This window comes from Pocillopora verrucosa, chromosome 14 (assembly GCF_036669915.1).
Source record: "Pocillopora verrucosa isolate sample1 chromosome 14, ASM3666991v2, whole genome shotgun sequence".
Taxonomy (NCBI): Eukaryota; Metazoa; Cnidaria; class Anthozoa; order Scleractinia; family Pocilloporidae; genus Pocillopora; species Pocillopora verrucosa.
Window position 1 is genome coordinate 579,264 of NC_089325.1, and position 19,098 is coordinate 598,361.

Consider the following 19,098-nt stretch of genomic DNA (forward strand, 5'->3'; position numbering starts at 1 on the left):
TTTATGGAAGTTCTTCAAACAATGATTAAGAATGTAAATTTTTATAGGATGAGTTTAATTTCCGTTTAAGTCTCGTTATGGGTTATTTTCCTCATTCCTCGCGTACCGTAAACCCTCAAAGATCACGAGAAAGTTAAGATACAGTCCCATATAGTCAGCATTTCGAGATGTTCTCCTGTACTCCAAGAGACATTTGCAGCTTAAGCTATCGCTAGATAGTTCAATTCAACGCTATATTCGAGCTAAAATCTTTCGGCTGCAGCTGTAGACCCCTAAGAAGTATACTGCGCAAGCGAAACGAAACTCCACTTGCAGCTCTCTAGAACTAAATATTTGATATGAAGGTTCTTGAAAACTCGTGCACCTTGTCACAACCATCGTGTTGACATTCTTTAAGTCACAAGGCATTTTCTTGTAAACAGTATGGAAAATTGTTGTTACAAAGTAATTTGAAATAGAGGTCATCGCGCTCTCAATGTGAGAATTTATCCAATTGAAGAATTGTGCTGGTAAGTTTGTAAACCTATTTCTTTTTGATGCCATATCCCCTTTAAAGAAAACCTCATGAACATTCTCTCTTTATTTGTTGGATGGCGTGATGGGTATGGTATCTCCTGAATGCCAAGATCGATTAGCGCTTATCCAAGATTATTCAATTAGTAAAGTGTAAAATTTTTTAATTTTCCGATTATTATTATTAATATTAATTTTTTTCCCTTTTGTAAAGCGAGACACAAGTCAACTGAGACTGCAAGAAAAACAATGGAAACCGATGCTGAAAATTGACTTTTAACTGCTCGACATTTTCGCTTTAGTCTTCGAGTGCCCAATTCTCAGGCGCTGAGGTGTAATCGCCTACAAATTTGTTGTATTTTTCCAAATTCTAGAAAATCCTTCTTATATCAAATGTCGGTATAAATCAGCTAATTACTGATGGGCTGAGCCAGAATTTAATTTAACAGTTAGGCTGATTTACGCAAATCCAAGGTTTTCCATGGTGCGTGGGGAACAAGCAGTTTTGATTCAACTCAGTTTAGTTCATTCTTACAACGATCAAAGTTACCTTTCACGCGAAAAGACTTCAAATTGCCGATTTAGTGAATAAAGTAATAAAAAGTGGTCATGTGTGCACCACAAAGGGGCAAGATGGCTGAGTATGCGAAGAATTAACAAGGATTGCTTGCGGTGGACTTGAAAACTTTGGCTAATTTTTTTACGAGATCAACAAACCTTGACGTAACATTTTAAGTTGTTTTGACTGGAACCTTCAAGTGCCAATTGTCCTGTAAACTCAGTCGTGCGTTGTACCACACTCAGTAATTTCTCCGTGTAATCAAGAAGTCAAGTGACAATGTTTTGAGTCATTTACATCCTCAAATAAAAATAAAATTTACGTTTGCTCAGCTACATACCTACCAAAAGGTTATTTAAAAAATGGCCAAAGGCAAAGAATCTTTAGTCACACGGATTACAAATAACAACCTTAGCTGATAAATAGTCGGGGAAATATTATTTACAGATGATAACCATGCAATTTGATTAGCCCGCAAAGAAGATATAAATGTGCAAAAGAGTCAAGTCTTAACCAATTTGAAGAAAAACGGCTTCTAAAAGAATGTGGAAGATTACTACGGATCCCTGCTGAAAGAATTCGAAACTTAATGCTCACTAAGAGTGACTCGAAAACCGTAATCTCCAAAAGGAAAAAAATAGCTATTATCTGAAAATCACGGATGAACTCGCGGAATACTGCAGTACGAAAGTATATTATCTTAAAGCCTCCAAAACTTTGAGACTGTAATTACTATAAGAAAAAATTTTCCTGCAGGCCATACCAGAAAACTAACATTTATTTTTCCCTCCACGTCATCGGATGACATTGGAAAAAAGGCGCGTACATTCATGGAGAAAAAACTAAGTGCGAGTTGCTTGGTTATCATCAACGCTGATATCACAGAAAATTGTTGGCGTGGTATTCCTACGATGTAGCTTTTGTCTGTTGTCTGATCAGCTTACTTAGATAATCAAGTCATCTGGTGTATGATAAACGAAATGAAGAGTACAAGTGAATTTTTATAAGAAGGTAGTCTTATTTCTCTTAGGGATGACTACGATAAGATTACGATTTACACAGGAGTAGACGACATGGTATTGAAGAGCGAATCTAAGTTTAGTGATCATGAAACGAAGACAGCCGTTCGTCGTGAATCACGAACAGAGCCAAAAACATAAACAATAAAATAAATAAAGAAAAAAGAATATTGACAGTCAACAGGATCAAACAACTTGCTGAGATTATTTTTACACATTCCCTTTCGCTTGCATAAATATTCGATATATTAGGCAACTTTATAGGAGAGCCTTAAAAATGAACGAATAATGGTCTTTTTTTTTTCTCTTTTTTTTTTTTTTTTTTTTTTCGTTTTACAAACGTTAGTATTGGTTTATGTAGTATTTACAACCATAACCTAATCTGAGAGAGGATGAGTGAAAGTTCAAGTACTTCTTCGAAGAAAAAAAAAGAAAAAAAAGAGTACCTGACATGCTCTTGTAAGGGTTCAAGTGTTTTTGCAATGCCCCCCCTATGATCTATTATATTCTATGTGAATAGTCAGAGCATTAAATTAGTGACGAAAAATACTAACCTGATTTAAAGTTATATCATCATGGAGTAATGGCTGACAAGGGACGGTTTTTCGGGCTGTTAGTAAGCTAATCGTTGATGTCGAGTTGATGAACAGTTATTACTAGAAAACCTTCAAACTCTGTCCGTTGATATAATGAAAAGTTAATAGGTCAATGATCATACTCGGAAAGATGGGAGAGGGCGCAATCATTATGCGTCTGTTTAAAATATGCAATATTGATAACATCTTCGAAATGCAAATCTATGTCTTTACGCAAAGCCAGTCTTTCGAGAATAAATATGTTTTCACGGACGAATAATGTGCGTTCTGGTGAACACAAGTTCGCCGCTCTTTAAATTACCCTACTGTTGATCTAATATAAGATAGCTTTCTTGTTGTTTCCAAAACTTTAAAGCTTACATTTGATTTTCGTCTCAATTCCTCTAGAATAAAACGTATTGGCTATTTTCATACCCTCCCATCTGGATGTTGTCATCATTCTATTATGAAACTTTGAATGATACATGATTGAAGAAGCTTTTCATTATTTAAACGTGTCCTCTCTTGCCCCATTTCTTTTTATCATCATCTGCACTTACTTTTTATTGTGGGGGCCCAAGATAGTCTTGCACTTGAACTTTGACTTGACTTGTGGATCTTGCTTAACGCTTGTTGTGAAAACAGTTTAAAAACATGTCATCATCATTTTAACTTTATCGAACATAAGCTTCCAAAATAGGCTGGCGTATTGTTTCAATGAACAAGAAAGGCATTTTAATTGCAAAAGAGTTAAACTCTCAAAGGATCAGTTCAGTGCATCAAGTATAAATAGATTTGTAATATGAATCGCGATTGAGCCCGGTGTGCTGAAGCTGCATGATTGGATGAGCTCTTGAATAAAAAAGCTAAAGAGACCAGTAGTAAATGTGAATTACTTCAAGACCTTTAACTCTCTTGTTTGACGTAATACCTACTTATGCCTCTGACTCCACGTCAAGAAAGAAGTAGTAGCAGCATAAACTCTTAAGAGTCTCTGTGTAGATGTTAATGTATGTATCTGTATGTATGTATGACGTTCTCTTAGATGATCCTTTTTAGTTCGGATGTAGCAGCTGATACACCGCAAGCTGTATGGAAATTAATGTATTCGGCTTAAGGGAAAGGCAACTGCATTGAGGGGGAAGACCCCCTGAGATTGTATGCGTAGTGTCACTCTTTCTTAAAAATATGACAGCGAGACAACTAGGAGCCAACCTGTTAAGCTCTTACACATGTCATAAGCTTTGGACCTTGCTCGTTGAATGTCTTAGATTTCCCAGCGTAAGGCACCAAGTGACGCGTTAGTATCGTTTCTCATGAGCATTATGAGTATGGCAAACATATTTTGCAACTTTTGAAGCCTGTATCACTTGAAATGTGTTTGGATTGATGCATCATAGATATTATCTTGAGTGGCTCTGTCTACGAAATCCTGAACCCAGCCTTAGGCTCCTATTCCTGAACTGATTTTCTGGGCCACTTTTTTCAATGCAGTTACCCTAAGAGAGATGATGGTCTATTTGAACACCGAGAATCCTACTCTACACGAGTTGTTTGAAGCTTTTGCCATCATTTTTGACACATCAGAAATAGAAGGGTTGTTAGATTGTAATGATAGCCAATTAACATGAATTCGGCTTCTGCAACATCGAGGGTCAATTTATTGGCTAAGGGCCACTCCCTTACGCTTTTGAGATCTCATTCATGGCGCACTCAACGTCGTCCAACGTACTATGACAGGTGGTCAAATTAGAGTCGCATGCAAATAAACGCGTCACTAGCCCAAAATACCCCGGCAGATCGTTTATTTTCAGAAGGAAGATAATGAAGCACTTCGGTGTAATTTCTATTTGTTCCACAATCATGATCGGAGGAAAATATGAGAGTAAATTTGTCGACCGATTCTTCAATAATGCCAGTATCTTCTGATCCTAAAGTTTCATTTTTCCTCCATGAAGCCTTTTTCTCAAAGGAGCTAATTCTCTTGGTTTTAAATAGGTGCGTCTCAGTAAATAAGTTGGTGAAATTCGCATATCATCAATGACTGGTTGTTTAACTGGAGAAGCTGGAGATTCAAATGTTAAATCTATACAACAATAGAATTGAGAGGGAAATAGTTACTGTCTATTAAAATAAATCAGATTTGAATGGTTTGTTGTTCTTTGCGTTTAATTTTTAAAAAAATAACAAAGACAATTTTTACAGCCTTCTCTCAACCTACAGTGCTGAACTCTAACATTAACCCTGACTTACATTGCATAGACTTACTGACGTGATATTATCACAAATTAAAGCTCCGATGATTTTCAAATGTTCATGAAGGTTGTTCGAGCAATACCAACATAAGAACTGAAAACCACTTCAATGTGCCCCTTTAAAGGTTTTCTTGCATTTATTTCATCTACGTTACATCACAACACTCTATCTTAAGAATAACCCATATTTCGCGTCAGCTTTTCTGTTCTATTAAAGAACATTTATCTTAAGCATTTGTTATAGTTGTTGCTTTGTGATTCCAAACTACAGAAACGTCAGCAAACTTATTTTTTAACTTTCTATACAAATAAAGCTATTCACGATACTTCAGCCACAAACTGCGGCATAACCGTCATAACATGCACCGGCAAGAAACTTAAGACTAATTTGTCTGATGTTTTTTCATTGCACATGGGTATACATACTCTCTAGCCTAGAGAACGAAGTAATTTGCTATTTTTCCACTGACATTATAGGAAAACGAGTGTAGACATACTCCAGCTATAATTAGTGAACGATGAAAGTTCAAATACTTGAATGCCTCAATCCAGTGATGACAACCGCCCTGACTGCGAGTATATTGCTATGGATGAAGACACAAAAAGCGCCAGAAACGACCAGAAAAAGATTCGGTCGAGCGCTCGAGCGATCTCCTTCCACATTTTCTGGTTAGCTTCTTCTTTGTCTTCGACTTGAAAGATAGAAATTCTACTCGATGTTGATTTTCTTTCTTGCCTAAACGTGTCTGGTAACTGCTTCTCCATATTTTCTAGCTCCACATTATCATTTCTCCCCGCTTTGTCTTCGTTATTTTCTGCTGCGACTCTGGAATTTATTATTACAGAAGAACCGGGAACCTCCTCTCGTCGTGTTCTTCGATTGAAGCAGGAGCAACCAAGCTTGTTGATTGCTGAAAATCAAAAAATTGGTTTAGTCAAAAGGCATCCTTCATATTCCACTTAATAGACCTAGAGTTATGGTAGGATCGTTGTTGTTGTGAATTTCATGGTCAAACGCAGCTACGGGTATTAAACAAATAGTCCTATAACCACCGTCACCGTCACTGTTATTGTCATAGTGCTGCAGCTGTTTGCAAAAGTAATTGTCCAGTTATTATGTCATAGCTATAACTATTGTCGAATGGCCTTCGTGTTTCAAGCTTCCGTTGACATTTTCACTGCTATTGTCACCCAAATGGACATTCGTTCATAAGCCGGTTCTCATTTGATAGAGTATTTTATTTGTCTCACCTGTAATATAAGTCAAGATGCGAGGTGGCTCTGAAGTCGCGTGGTGAGTCCTCAGGACGAGAACTGAAGCAGCCAGCGCTAGGCCGATCTCAAACATGATCATGATGTAATAAACACCAATGAGGGGCAGTGTGTCGGACTGTTCAGGAAGCTGATCGGTGACAACTAGTAGGTAAACGCTGACTGCCAGTAAAATCGTTGCACATAATCCAATCCTCTCGCCACTCTCAACGGGAATAAAGAAGCTTACCAGAACCAACATACCAATGATCATGCACGGGACGATGGAAAAAAGAACAAAGAACAATGGTTTGCGTCCAATAGAAAATGATACTTTAACCTCGCTGAATGTCCGAGAGTGCTTCTTGATATTCTCTGTCTTGATCTCAATGCTTCTCAGTGACCAATAACCATTTGATGTGGTGAGTTTAAGCTCTGAAAGAAGAAACATGAATCAAGTCAGCATCATCAGAGTGACCCCAACGCTTTTAACGATACTAAGAACATGGAGATACGAAAGGCAAACCTTTCAGGGACAAGTTAAGAGGTAATTCAGCATTAGGATGCATGCTATGGAAGTTGTTTCCACATCAACTTCTCGTCTTAACGATAGCCCCAGTTATTGTTTAATTGGGAATCGTGCAAGTCCAGGAGTGATAACGCAAAATTATTTTGAAAAATTATTCCATATCAAACTCAAAAAAGAGCATTTCTTATATTCATGACGTCACTCCAACGTGGATCGACATAGTCCTCAGGACAGAGAACTATTCTTATACTACCTGTGAAGTGAACCTTAAACGGCGCCTATCGCCTTTAAGATTGATCCTTTCCCGATGAGCGTGTCAAGAGAAATAGAGGTTTCTAATGAGCTCTGGTCCCTTTGAAATCCTCCTCTACACCCATTTTCTCTCTTTCTTTTCTGTACTTATGTTCCAGGCCAGTGACTTCGTTGGAAAAAATTGGCCTCTTTAACCTTTTATCCTTTTTCAACCCTTTGCCCAAATATTTAATTGTTCCATTACCTTCCTCTGGATCATCACTCTCTACTGTTCTGGTGTAAAGATTCAGAAGAGTGCTATCAGCAGTTAGTGAACGGAACAACATGCTACACTTCTGTTTGTCGAAGGGAAAGAACTGGACATTAAGCTTGCACGTGCTTTTAAACGTCGCCGGAGATAACCACGTGTTTTTGCCATCACTGCTCACAAGCACCCAACTTCGGAATTTTTCTAAGTGGCCTGCCTGAACAACTTCATCATCGGCGCTGAAAAAATTCAAACAGAAGGATTTTTGGAAATTGAAAGTACTGTACCATTCAGGCCAATTGAATGGAAGGGACTCTATTTAGCCAGCAGGCTTAGATCCATCACCAAACGGCGCCCGGAATTAACAACAACAAAAAAGGAAGCAAATGAAACATAACATTTTTAAACATTTTAAAGAAGGTAAATCCTTACACCAATAGCATATATGAGCCAAAAAAATATGTATCAAAATTTAAGCCAGTGCAACTAACGTTATTAAAGAAATTGAGCCCCTGCATCTCACAGATAGATGACATTAATTATTGTCTCGAGAATATAGCAAACACCCTAAACCATAATGATACCTGCATTTTCTTCCTAATTGGTGATTTGCATGTCTGACGTTTTTTAAAAAAAAAAGGAAACGTACTGCTTTCTATTACCCATCTGCAGGTAAAGTTAATGCTATTCACATGTGGCAGAATTTAACTCACTTGTTTTCAAGAACAATATCTGGAACCCATACTTCTTTTGGATCCACCAGTATCTCCCTTATGTTGTCATACGTAGAAGGATTCCAGCGAAGATAAGGATTATTCCATTTCTGTAAACCGGATTTTTAAAAAAACAAAAACGCTGAAACCTGCGCTGAGGCTTGGCTCGAATTATTACTTTTATTAAGGTTTGCTGTATATCTGATATCACCGCCGTGGGAACTAACCAAATACGCAAAAGCTGGAAATGTTCTGTTTTCTATTTAAACAGAAAATCACTGAATTCACTTTCCAGCGGAATTTTTGGTCGTGTAGGCCTCTAAAATTTGACCAACCCCAAGTCGAAAAACAAAAAGTTACCAATCTGCAAGACGAAACGAGATTTTCATGCTCTCCATTTCAAATGATCATCATTTTTAACTAAACGTGAGTTACAGACCTTCACTCTGTTTTAGAAACAAGCTGCCTGCCGGGAAAAAGGATGTTTTCTTCGAAACACGTCAAATAAATTTTACACTGAGAATTTACGGTTAGAACAGTAGTAGATGCAGGGTACATTAAAAGGAACGACGAATGGACAAGCGTATGCATGCAAAAGTTGTGGTTAAAAGTTTTTTACTTTAAAACTGATTTGATCAAGATTTCCTTTTGTCTCATATCCATGACCGTCAAATAAGACATGGGTGAAAACAAAAGTCCACAAAGGACCGGTTTGAAAAATTCAATCTGAAGAATAATGCAAGGAAGTTTGGGCAGGAATAGTGGTCGATTTTGGATTTTGGACGCCAGTAGGTGGGAGACCGACTTATGCTATCCGGCGTTGATCGCCATATTCTTGTTTAAATGAAATCAAAGATAAAGATCCCACAATGCAGAGCATTTTTATAAAGTATTTTCTGGTTTACAAAGAGCCCGACTGTTAATAGCCTTATGAAATCTAGTCCTTAGTTTTGCTCTTTTCGTTTTTGCACAAAGCAGAAGAACGTGTAAATTTTTTTAACGCTTAGTACCTAACTATATGTCGATCAATCTTACCTGAGTGATCACTGTGTCAATTGTAATGACTTGCTGTTTGTTGTCCTGCGAAACCAAAGCACAGATTTACAGAGTGTGGATATTTTAGAAGTGAATATGGAAGGAAACGCCCACGGGTACTTTGATTTCAAAAACGTCCAAACATATATTCATCCTCCAATAAGTTTACTAATTTCAAAGTTCACCGACAGAATTGAATCCTAATGATTTAGGTCTTTGACTTGTCAGTGTAATACATTCCCTTAGGATGCATATTTTAAAGCGTTAATTTTCATCGTTTGGTTGGTTTGAGAAATGATAATCCTTTTTTCAGCAAGACTTTAGAAAACATCCAATTTTAGGAATTGGCTTCAATTTGCAAGGCGTCAAGGACGTTGATGTGACAAAGATTATGTTAAAGCGTATTCTTAACTTATCTTTGAGTCTGGGATTACAACGAACTGATGCACGGAGTAGGTAGACTACTCTAGGGCAGGTAAATATTTTGGGAACACAATTCGTCTGTCGCACTTTGTACTCATCGTCGCACTTTGGAACATCTGCTGCACTTTGTAATAATTTTGACAGGTACCTTATTCAAACTGCAACAGCTTTTTTATTACAAAGTGCGACAAGTGTTATTAGAAAGTGCGACAGGTATAACTAAGTGCCAAAATTTTGTGGTTAATGTTGCTGCTTTTGCTGTTTGTTTGTCTGTTTCATTTTTTTGTCTCAAACTTAACTTAGCCATTACTTACCCGTTGCAAAAGTTGTACGAGTAATAAAATACAAGGATACGGTAACTAAAATCCTAAAGGGGTTCGATCGTTTGAGCCAGACAACCGAAATCAAGTACAATTCAGGTCCATTTTGGAAGGGAGGATTTAAGCCAAGTACCAGCAGTTTAAAACTGAGGCCCTCCAACCACTTAGCCACGTTACTGTCTTGGGTTCACATATTCACACGGTGGCTTTATGCTAAGGGTTATTAATAGATGTCGTGAAGGAGAAATTCTCCTTCTTTCCACTTAAATCGATGGATGTTTCATAGTTTGAGATGTTTGCAGCTGTTTAAAATTGATGTTCCATATCATGAGAACTCAAGTTAAGCAGTTTGCTTACCACTGCACTGAGAGCCTGGAACTGCACATCGAATGTGACATTAAAAACATCTGACGGCTTCAAAACCGGACGAACCATTTTGTCATTTGAAGAAAGCAAAGCTTTTCTTAAACGATACTCTGCTGATTGTGTTATGTTGTGTCCTTGTCCTGATACAGCTGAAAAAAAGAAGAAAAAAAAAAGAAAAAAAAAAAAGCGATGAAAACAGCGATTTGAAGTGGGTCATAATGTTTAAGCTCTCTTGCTCTAAAGAATCAAAACCGTTGGAAAAAGATTCAGCTGAGAGTCAAACGAGATGAGGATTTCAGTGCTTTGTGTATGCTATGCTACGCTCTGTGATTCGTTCAGAAAACTGATTTAAGACGCAAACCAATGGCGTTTAACCACGTTTTACCACATTTGAGGAAGTTTTGTCTATACTGTAAGTTTTCAAAATCTCCCTATCCTATTTACCTTTCTTTTTGTGTTAGCCATTTTAAGTGAATTGGCTTTCATTTTACAACAATCAATGATGAAGTGCTTTTTCAATTACTCATTGTACTTTAAAGGTAATTACGAGAATGATGACATAATAACGATCATCCTATTGAATTAGGAAGTTATAACTTGCCAAATAGGCGCCTAAGTACTTCTTTATTTGGTATTAATGAAAATGTTCGGTAACCTTTGAAAATGGCCTAGAGAAAGTTCGTTGAAATGCTTCAATGGTCACTTGAACAAAAGACTGGCAGACAATCCGATCACAGGAGACATGTAATAACTTTAACTGTGATTCTTGTTATCTTAGCCTACCTTATCTTTATGGAATTTGTTTAGAATCATTGTGCATTTCCGACGAGTATGATTTCTCGCTACCTATAGGGCTAGTCAGTCCTTTTATTCAAGGAAGCTCGCTTCCTAACGAAATGAAATCCGTTAGAAAATTTATTTGCCTACTTTTCCAATTAATAGAGATAATTTCGCGATGCGAATTATTTGAAATCAAATGCAAAATTTGAATTTTTTCAGTTTCTTTTTTCATTTTGGAATAACAATTACATAAAGCAATGGATTTATAACGACCTGAGCCTCATAATTAAACTGAACTTTAACCAATTGAACGAACATGGAGCCTAAAAAGATAGCTTTGTTGATATGTTTTGAACCCGTGCCTTATCTTTGCCGCCGCTCATATTACGAAAATATTTGGTTTTTTTTTTTTTTAACCTCTGAGGCTCGAGGTAATAAATCTCGAACTTTCGACGCCAATAAAGAGATAAGCATGACTTGGCACGGACCGATTAGAAAGAACAACAGTTACTGCTTGCAATAGCTTTTTGGCTGATGATTTGTTCTTTGAACGATCATCTCGCGACCAACAATTTTTTTGCTCTGGAATTTTTTCTCTATGATCATGTAGATCCGACGGGCAATCGAGCCGCGTTGCTCGGAAGCTTTTATTCTAATGGAATTCTGGTAGCCAATTGAACACCTATAAAAGCTTCGAAAAGCCCCGTGTATTATCGATACTGCTCAATGATATACGTGGATAAATTTCTCTAGCCTTACCGTAAGCCTTTACATCTTCCCGTAGAAAATCTCACATTAGAAACTTATTTGTACTTGTTTCACTAGACATTTACTCCTGTGTTGTCACTGGAAACCGAAACAAATTACAACATAGGTTTGCCACCTTGCAAAGTCAATGGCACACTTCTGGAATAATGTCTATAACAAGCTTAGAAACTTGGCCTCGAGCGAAACACGCGATAAAACTTGAATAAATTGAAAGTGATTGCTTAGTTAGCGCCAATTAGTTGTCATGGAATAAGCTGAGTTCATTTACTATCGAAAATTCGTCACTTTTCAATGACTCTACCTAGCCCAAGTCCCAATATGAGCGCTTATCACGGTCACAATGAGGTCATTTTATATAAAAGGTATATCATTGTCGCATTTCGTTTTAAAAGATCTTGTTTGGAAGCAGAAACGCTACTACTTCTTCTACTTCTTCTTTAAGAATTGTCTTTAAACCTTTAGATATATATCTATTTCTTTCCCCTAGGCAGGGGACGCTGTTGATTTAGGATAATATTTGAAAACCCCGAGGCAATCCTTATTAGTAAGTCACAAGGAAGATTTTAAAACCACTTGTAAATGCGAGGGAAACGGAAAGAGCTGTTTTGCTTAGTATCTGCCGGCTGTAAGTCGTAGTCTTCCTAAATGTCATAATTTTTCTGAATATAGTCTTTTACTATTTCTCCTAATGGAAATTATGCTGGTAACAGTAAAATTTATGCTGTTTTACGTTTGTGGTCAACAATCCATTAATAGTTGTTATAATGTCTAATGGATATAACCAGCCAAGTTGACTGTATTTGCGTGCAGCTACATCATCTCCTCAAAGAAATTACAGCCGCTACCAGAAACTTATCTGTAGAACTAAAACATATTGGAATAATATAAAACGAAATCACCACTACTGAAAAATTCCCACCCTGCATTTGCTCAAGGAAATAACATTAACTTAATGAAAAACATCAAGGCCGCAGCCTTGAACGATTTGAATGTGGTCCCCCGTCAGGCTCAAAATTAGTTTTGACAAAGATGCCATGAAGCTTAACTCGTGAATATCGAACCTTCCAGATAACGTCTTTCCTATCGGAAGCTTTTCTGAACACCTTAAATTTCAAACGTGTTGCGTCGGGCTAAGAAATGATTACTAAGCTAAATTAATGTATATTCGTGCCACTGCAGTAATGTTTCCTATTCAAGAAGCTTCATAACAAGAAACTTACCGAACAGATTTACACAAATTAAGAAGACGAAAGAAGAACCAACGATCCACATTTTGGTTAAGGCTAGCGATAGAACATTCGCCAAAACATACACGGAAAAAAGTATCCACCTGCCTCTTTATGGAATCGCCTGATCTATTTACGTAGCTAACAAGTCACGCCATTATTACTTAACCCTTTAATTAGGCCGCAGCATGAACGGGACTGTTCCCAAACGGAAAATTTTTTTGAATTGACGTAGTTATGATATTTACAGAACAGAAATAATTCCTCTTCATGGTTGTTCTGAACCAGTTGTTTTTCAGTTTTTTTCGTTGTTTTGACGGTTATTTATGGCCTTTGTTGTTCAAGGGTTAGTTAACCTTTCACAGTCGGCGCCAAACGAAGCCAAGAACACAATTTAGATTTTGCTGGACGCTCATTTCCTTAAAACGATGACAACGTGACTTAATAAGCGCTAACGACCAAGACAATGATCATACTCATTTACTAAAACTGTTTCCATAACGATCCTTAAACAAGGGAAGTAAGTACTTCATCAAATCAAGTGTTTGGATACGAAAATGGCGTTAAACTGTAACAACTACTAGTCTATATGGTAGTGAAAATAATCTGATTTCTTTTCAAGAAGAAAGCACCTTGCTAGCTTCTTCCAAGTCTGAGAGGTTATTCAAATTTTTATACCTTATCGTTGATTTATTTATTTTAGTTTACTCACCTGTTTTCCGTCGTCGAAATGGCTCTTCCTGTTTACTCCCCTGATACCAACCACAAGCTGCGGCCCAAAATCCATTTGGTGCGCTCGAGCCAATATGTGTTGATGAAAAACTTAAATTGCAATATTAGTGAAATAATGTTTGGAAACAATTACAAAGCTCTGCCAAACCTGCATATGATATACGCATTTTTCTTAATTTTCAACTTAAACACAGTCTTGACTCGCGTAGAAATTTTTACCAAATTCGTCGGCCAAAATAATCAGTATGATGTATGGACTTTGCTTTGAAGCTATCTTTTCAGGCAAACATCACGTCAGATCGTTGCTATTATCTTCAAACTAATTTGTTCAAGTGAAAGAACCACTTTGAGAAATTGTTGAAAACATCCCTCTTGTGGTTTTATAATTTACTTGACGTTCTGACTTCACACGAAATTATAACCACAGCAATCCAAAAGCGCTCATTCTCCCAGTTTACCTAATTTTTTCAAGAAATCTTAGGTCCATTAACTACACATATAACCTCATTTGAGCATTATCACACGGTATTATTTTGAATTACACATAGAGCTATTGTAGTATAAGGTCATGCACATATTGACTGTGACGTGTGTATTCAGTTTTAGTTCAAGCTTTAAAGTTCCTGGATATATTGTTGGTTGTTTAAATCTCGAGGTACATGATCCCACAAGACCCTTACTTTTCCATCAGTATGCTAACTGAGAGTGAAAAGCTCTTTAATAGTTGAAAACTTTACTAAACGACGTAGCATTGCTGTAGCGGGAGTTGATTACAAAAGCTGAGTTGATTACTGTGCTGCAAATTACGTCGGATCATTTGAAAACGCGCTGCTTCGTTTTCTTCGTTTTCTTCGTTTCTTTGGCGGAAAGGTCACTTTTACAAGAAAATTTACGATTAATCTGTTAGTATCTCTAGTATCTTCCTTTCAATGACATAAAGTTAGAGCTAAACAAAACCCAAACCTTTTTTATTCCGTCGCCCAACTTTTTTTAATAAGGGACTTGTAAAGTAGTCAATTTAATTGCTAAACGAGCCATGTTTTTCATAATTAATATCTTGTCTTGAAGGCGTTTTCAAACTTTTACATGAAAATTCCGTCAAAAGAATTGAAAACGCAAAGAACCCGGTTAATTTACAATTTCCTCGCTATTAGCAACGATCCAAGTCAATTTTGGCGCATGTGGTGTTAACCAAAGTTTGCTCTGAAGCGCAAATTAATATACCTTTTTTCCCAGCAAGCTACTCTACAGAATAGTTCCTACTCTGATACAAAAACGCTTAAAGAGGGCGAGGAAGTATTTGTACAAAGATCCGAGATTCTACTGAGCAAACTTTTAGACTGAATTCCAGTACACGAAACCAAAGAACTTCAACGTTAGCCCCATTAGAGGCGAATTCTGCCTGATTTCAGAACGCTTTATATCATTGTGTTTTTTTTTCTTAACTATTTATATGCGTATTTGCTATGCGCTTTTACATTATTTCCTCTGCTGTACGCGTAAAGGCAAGTATCGAAAACAATGAGCCAACGGCTTCAGTCACGTTTCAATGACTGATCCTATGGAAACTGATCACATCAACCAGCTGTACCCCTTGAGGCAATGATTTGACGACGTGTATTTCGAGGAGGGTAGGAAAGCCAATACCGGCGGAACTAGTAGTATAGGAGGCCATGGACGTACACCATTTGTTGCAATTGAGGCCTTGTGTGTTTTGGATATGATTACAGGAGCTTGAAACGCAGAACACGTTTGCTAATGGTTCTGACTACATTTGCAATAGTCATCCGAAATGCATGATTACTACAAGTGACACAAAGACAATAGAAGTCTTCGTTGTTTTGACTTGTTCAAGACAGCATTGACTTGTCATTGTTATGCTCTGATTATTTTATTTTAAAACTAACCTTGATAATTTAGCTCCTTGTTCAACCAATTTCACTGATCGAATTTTTTTTCGCTAAAACATTCACGAGCATTAAACTGTGTGCATCACTCTTCAAAAATGTTCGTATGGAGGGGTATGCGGAAATAAATGGTTTATTGCTGATCGCTGTAAACTCCAGAATCATCTATCATCACATTTACTTTTATTATTGAAAGTCAAACTTTTGAGAATAGTTGATGCTAATATTACAAGTTCTCTTAGGTGTTAAGGAAAAAACTGCTGTGTAAGACATCAATATACTGATTTCACAGTTCGAGAAAACCAGTCTCACCAGTAACATTCCTGTTATTCAAACAGCACTTCTATTTACTCCCAATGTTGTCGTAAAGTCGATCGCACAAATTTTTTCACAAGATAAACAGTTACTCAGCTTTCAAACCATTTACTGTTTCATGCTTGAAAAGAAAAGAGAGTTTTGTTCGTTTAGAATAGAATTTTGCCCCAGGGGTTCAACAATTGTATTTTAAGTAATGTCTACAGCACTGCGCACGAAACCACAAGGCAGATGGCGATTGGAAAATTAAAAAAAAGTGGCTTCAATGAAATACAAACAAAAACTCAGCACGTCCATTGCACTTAGTAGTGAGTATCGTGACGAAAATATTACGAAAATAAATTTTCTAATGTCGTATCTTATTAACAAGGCCAAAAGTCGACAATAAGTTCTCTCCCTCTTCTTAAACCAGAATACACTCCCTCAGAGGTCAATGATGAGAAAATATGGCAAAAGAACTCATCATATAGTTGCATTAGTTTTATTTAAGGTTTAATGGGTACAAACACATTTTCTTCGTGGCGTTTTGCTACTGTCGTTTAGTGGTAACTAGAAACCCTTGATTAAAACATTAACCTTTCGTCTTTTTCATCATAAGCACATTTGCTGGAATTATCCGATCTCGTATTGATGGATTTCAGTGTAAAATTACGTTAATTTATCCAAAATATCCTTTATAGCACTTTTCATTATTAGTTGACCGCCTGGAGAGAGAAGAATATTACGTGAGTGAGACACTTAGAACCACGTACCGTTGCTAGTCGGTTGCGGCGTAAACAAGACGTATCCTTGTTACGGACACAGATTTAAGTTCTAGTCGTCGCTGAACTCATTGTTACTCAGTCTCCGTTTTTTAAGCCGTGCCAGTGCTTTCTATTTCAAAAGTTCGCAAATTCTTAATTTTTATTGTTCATTTTTGCAAACTCCTAAGTCTCTAAACCAAACTCATACATCAGAAGCGAATTAAGAATATTTATTTTTCTATTCAATCATATTTTTTCTATCCAATTCTATTCTATTTTTTTCTATTCACACAATGTCACAATGAAGCTTTAATATTTCTTTATTTATAACTGATATCTGAAATATTAAATTTTAAGAATCTTTTAAATCTGTTTTGACCGTTTAAGTCACACAGTTCTTACGGGCGAGTATTTTTGTCCTTTTTCGATGTCAGAATATTATTCTTGTCACAGAATATTCTCTAAAATGCAATAAATGTAATGCGTTCCCTTTTCATATGCAAATTCGCCAGTCACATTACCTTTCATTCAGCTTGACTCTTAAATAGTTGAGTGAGCTTGCAAACAAAACTCCGCAAAAAAACTGAGAAGTAAATCCATATTCATCAGAAATTGTAGAATTTTATGTAAATCAAAACCACCTCCGTCGAAGAGTGAAGTGCCGTCTGCATTGCGACAGATCAATGTGGCGCTCTGGAAGGAAGAAGGCCACTTGACCATGTAACCGACTAGTTTGGACCATTTAATTGTTATATACGACTAGTTAGCTCTCTGGAGGAAACTGACGCTATGTTTTCCAAAACAAATTCTCACCTGCCGCTGTAATATCAGACGACTTGTTTTCTTTGGTCTTCTTTCGGGGTCAAGCGCTCGTCGAATCAACGTTCGCCTGAATCAGGGAGTTGGTTATGAGAAGAGAAAACGTTTGGAATTCAATTTTTTGAGGGGAACGCTCTGATATAGATTTTCCGTCGTCTAGTATCTTTTGGGGACTTCATTTTGTATTTAGCCACGTGGATGTGTGACGATTCTTTTTCTTAGTGGCCTTTGCCTTATTGTAAGTAGCATTTCGAAAAGGTTTACAGGTTTTTCGTATAAAAATAAGAAAGCATTACTGGTTTATAAAACATGTTTCAGCACTACCCGTTTTCATTCTCCCTAGAAAATGCTCGTCCAACAATTGAAAACTAAATTTACAAATACGTTATCGAATTACGACTTAAGATTACGCTACACATGTACAGATTCGTGTATTATTACAAGTTTTTAATTTTTCAGTTCTCGGATTGTCCATTTTCAGTCGTAGAAATTAAGCATTTTCTGAACCCATTCATAATTTCTATTTTCATAAGGGGCAAATTAAATGGATTGAAGAACAAAGATTCTGTTTAAGAGAAGACACTGGAATCATCGAAGTTTTAACGGTTCTTAAAGATAAGAGATTTGAATTTCGTGGGTAATAGCAGCAAAATGATGGCTTTTTTAAAAATGTTATTAAGGCATGAAATCTTCATGATTACTTGGTAAGTGAATATTTTTAAATCAGACACCATTTTGGAATAGTTTGTTGTGTTAAGAATTGTTATACAGAATTTGAGCGATCGTTTCACTGATTTGAACTACTCCCTATAATTTAGTGCGGCTCTGTCTGAGACAATTTCGGTACATCGAATTAACCGAAGGTAAAAGTTGAAATTGATGTAAACCCGACCATTGAGAACATAAACGAAATTAGCTAATTTCAAAGCGTTGATCGCTCAATTTTGTCCTTAGAACATTGAGTTTCACAACTTTATCCTCGTTGAAGTTGCACAAAGGTATTATCTGTTATCTGGCACTTCCACAAAAAAAATTATAACAAAACCCAATTATTTCCTTTTGAAGAGTTGAATAGATCATTGGCTTACCAATTGGAATTCTTTAATAAAGTATTATTGAACGCCATCGACTATCAAACCGCTCTAATGATTGCTTCGCTGCTTGATGTCAATCTTATATTGCGCAAACTATCTTCAACGACTTTAAAAAACTAATTATGTAACCGGAAAAAGACTCCTCAACAGACGTCGACTACATGCGGAGAGTACGTCGTTTTTTTCGAAACCAAAATTCCAACCAGAAAAGCAAAATAGCTATTTAGATTTGGTGGAATAGACTGAATTTTCAAATGGTTTCCTCGCTTTGTGAGGTACTGTAGGTATTGTGAGGTACTGTAAGTATATTGTGAGGTGCTTTAAGTATTGTGTGATAACTATACCGCGATACTTGTTTTTCTGCTGGTTTGTATGAAGTTGTTTCATCACGTTCTATGAACTCTCAAGGTAATCCACAAAACTTGATAACAAGTCGCATCCGAAAAAATAAACACTTCTGCTCTTTGAACCAGGTATTTGGTTTTAAAATATATCGTAGTTAGTTCATCTACAACTTATTTTAAGTGGAAGTAACATCTTTTGTGCAGTCATTCTGTTTAACAGAGGAATACAAGAAAAAATAGCATTGACGAAAATCTCAAATTCATTTTTAAGTACCAAAAAAAACTTAAATTTGAACACAGGAATTTGTAGCAG

At 36.7% G+C, this 19,098-nt stretch overlaps 1 protein-coding gene across 3 annotated transcripts in view; it reads right to left on the reverse strand.

Moving 5' to 3' along the window:
* Positions 1 to 4,828: 4,828 nt before the first annotated feature.
* The window catches only part of LOC131797533 (neuronal acetylcholine receptor subunit beta-3), a 35,216-nt gene continuing 20,946 nt past the window's right edge, over positions 4,829 to 19,098 (reverse strand). Inside the window, exons 1-7 of one of the 3 annotated variants that reach the window (XM_066161920.1) lie at positions 13,544 to 13,981; positions 10,049 to 10,206; positions 8,949 to 8,993; positions 7,914 to 8,023; positions 7,198 to 7,439; positions 6,173 to 6,607; positions 4,829 to 5,832 (exon numbers count right to left, since the gene is read on the reverse strand). In XM_066161920.1, the coding sequence (XP_066018017.1) occupies positions 5,465 to 5,832; positions 6,173 to 6,607; positions 7,198 to 7,439; positions 7,914 to 8,023; positions 8,949 to 8,993; positions 10,049 to 10,126 (1,278 nt within the window). In that variant the 5' untranslated portion in view covers positions 10,127 to 10,206; positions 13,544 to 13,981 and the 3' untranslated portion in view covers positions 4,829 to 5,464. Of the gene's footprint in view, positions 5,833 to 6,172; positions 6,608 to 7,197; positions 7,440 to 7,913; positions 8,024 to 8,948; positions 8,994 to 10,048; positions 10,207 to 12,825; positions 12,998 to 13,543; positions 13,982 to 19,098 lie in introns of those variants that run through there. The other 2 variants (XM_059115158.2, XM_066161919.1) reach the window with 2 other exon arrangements.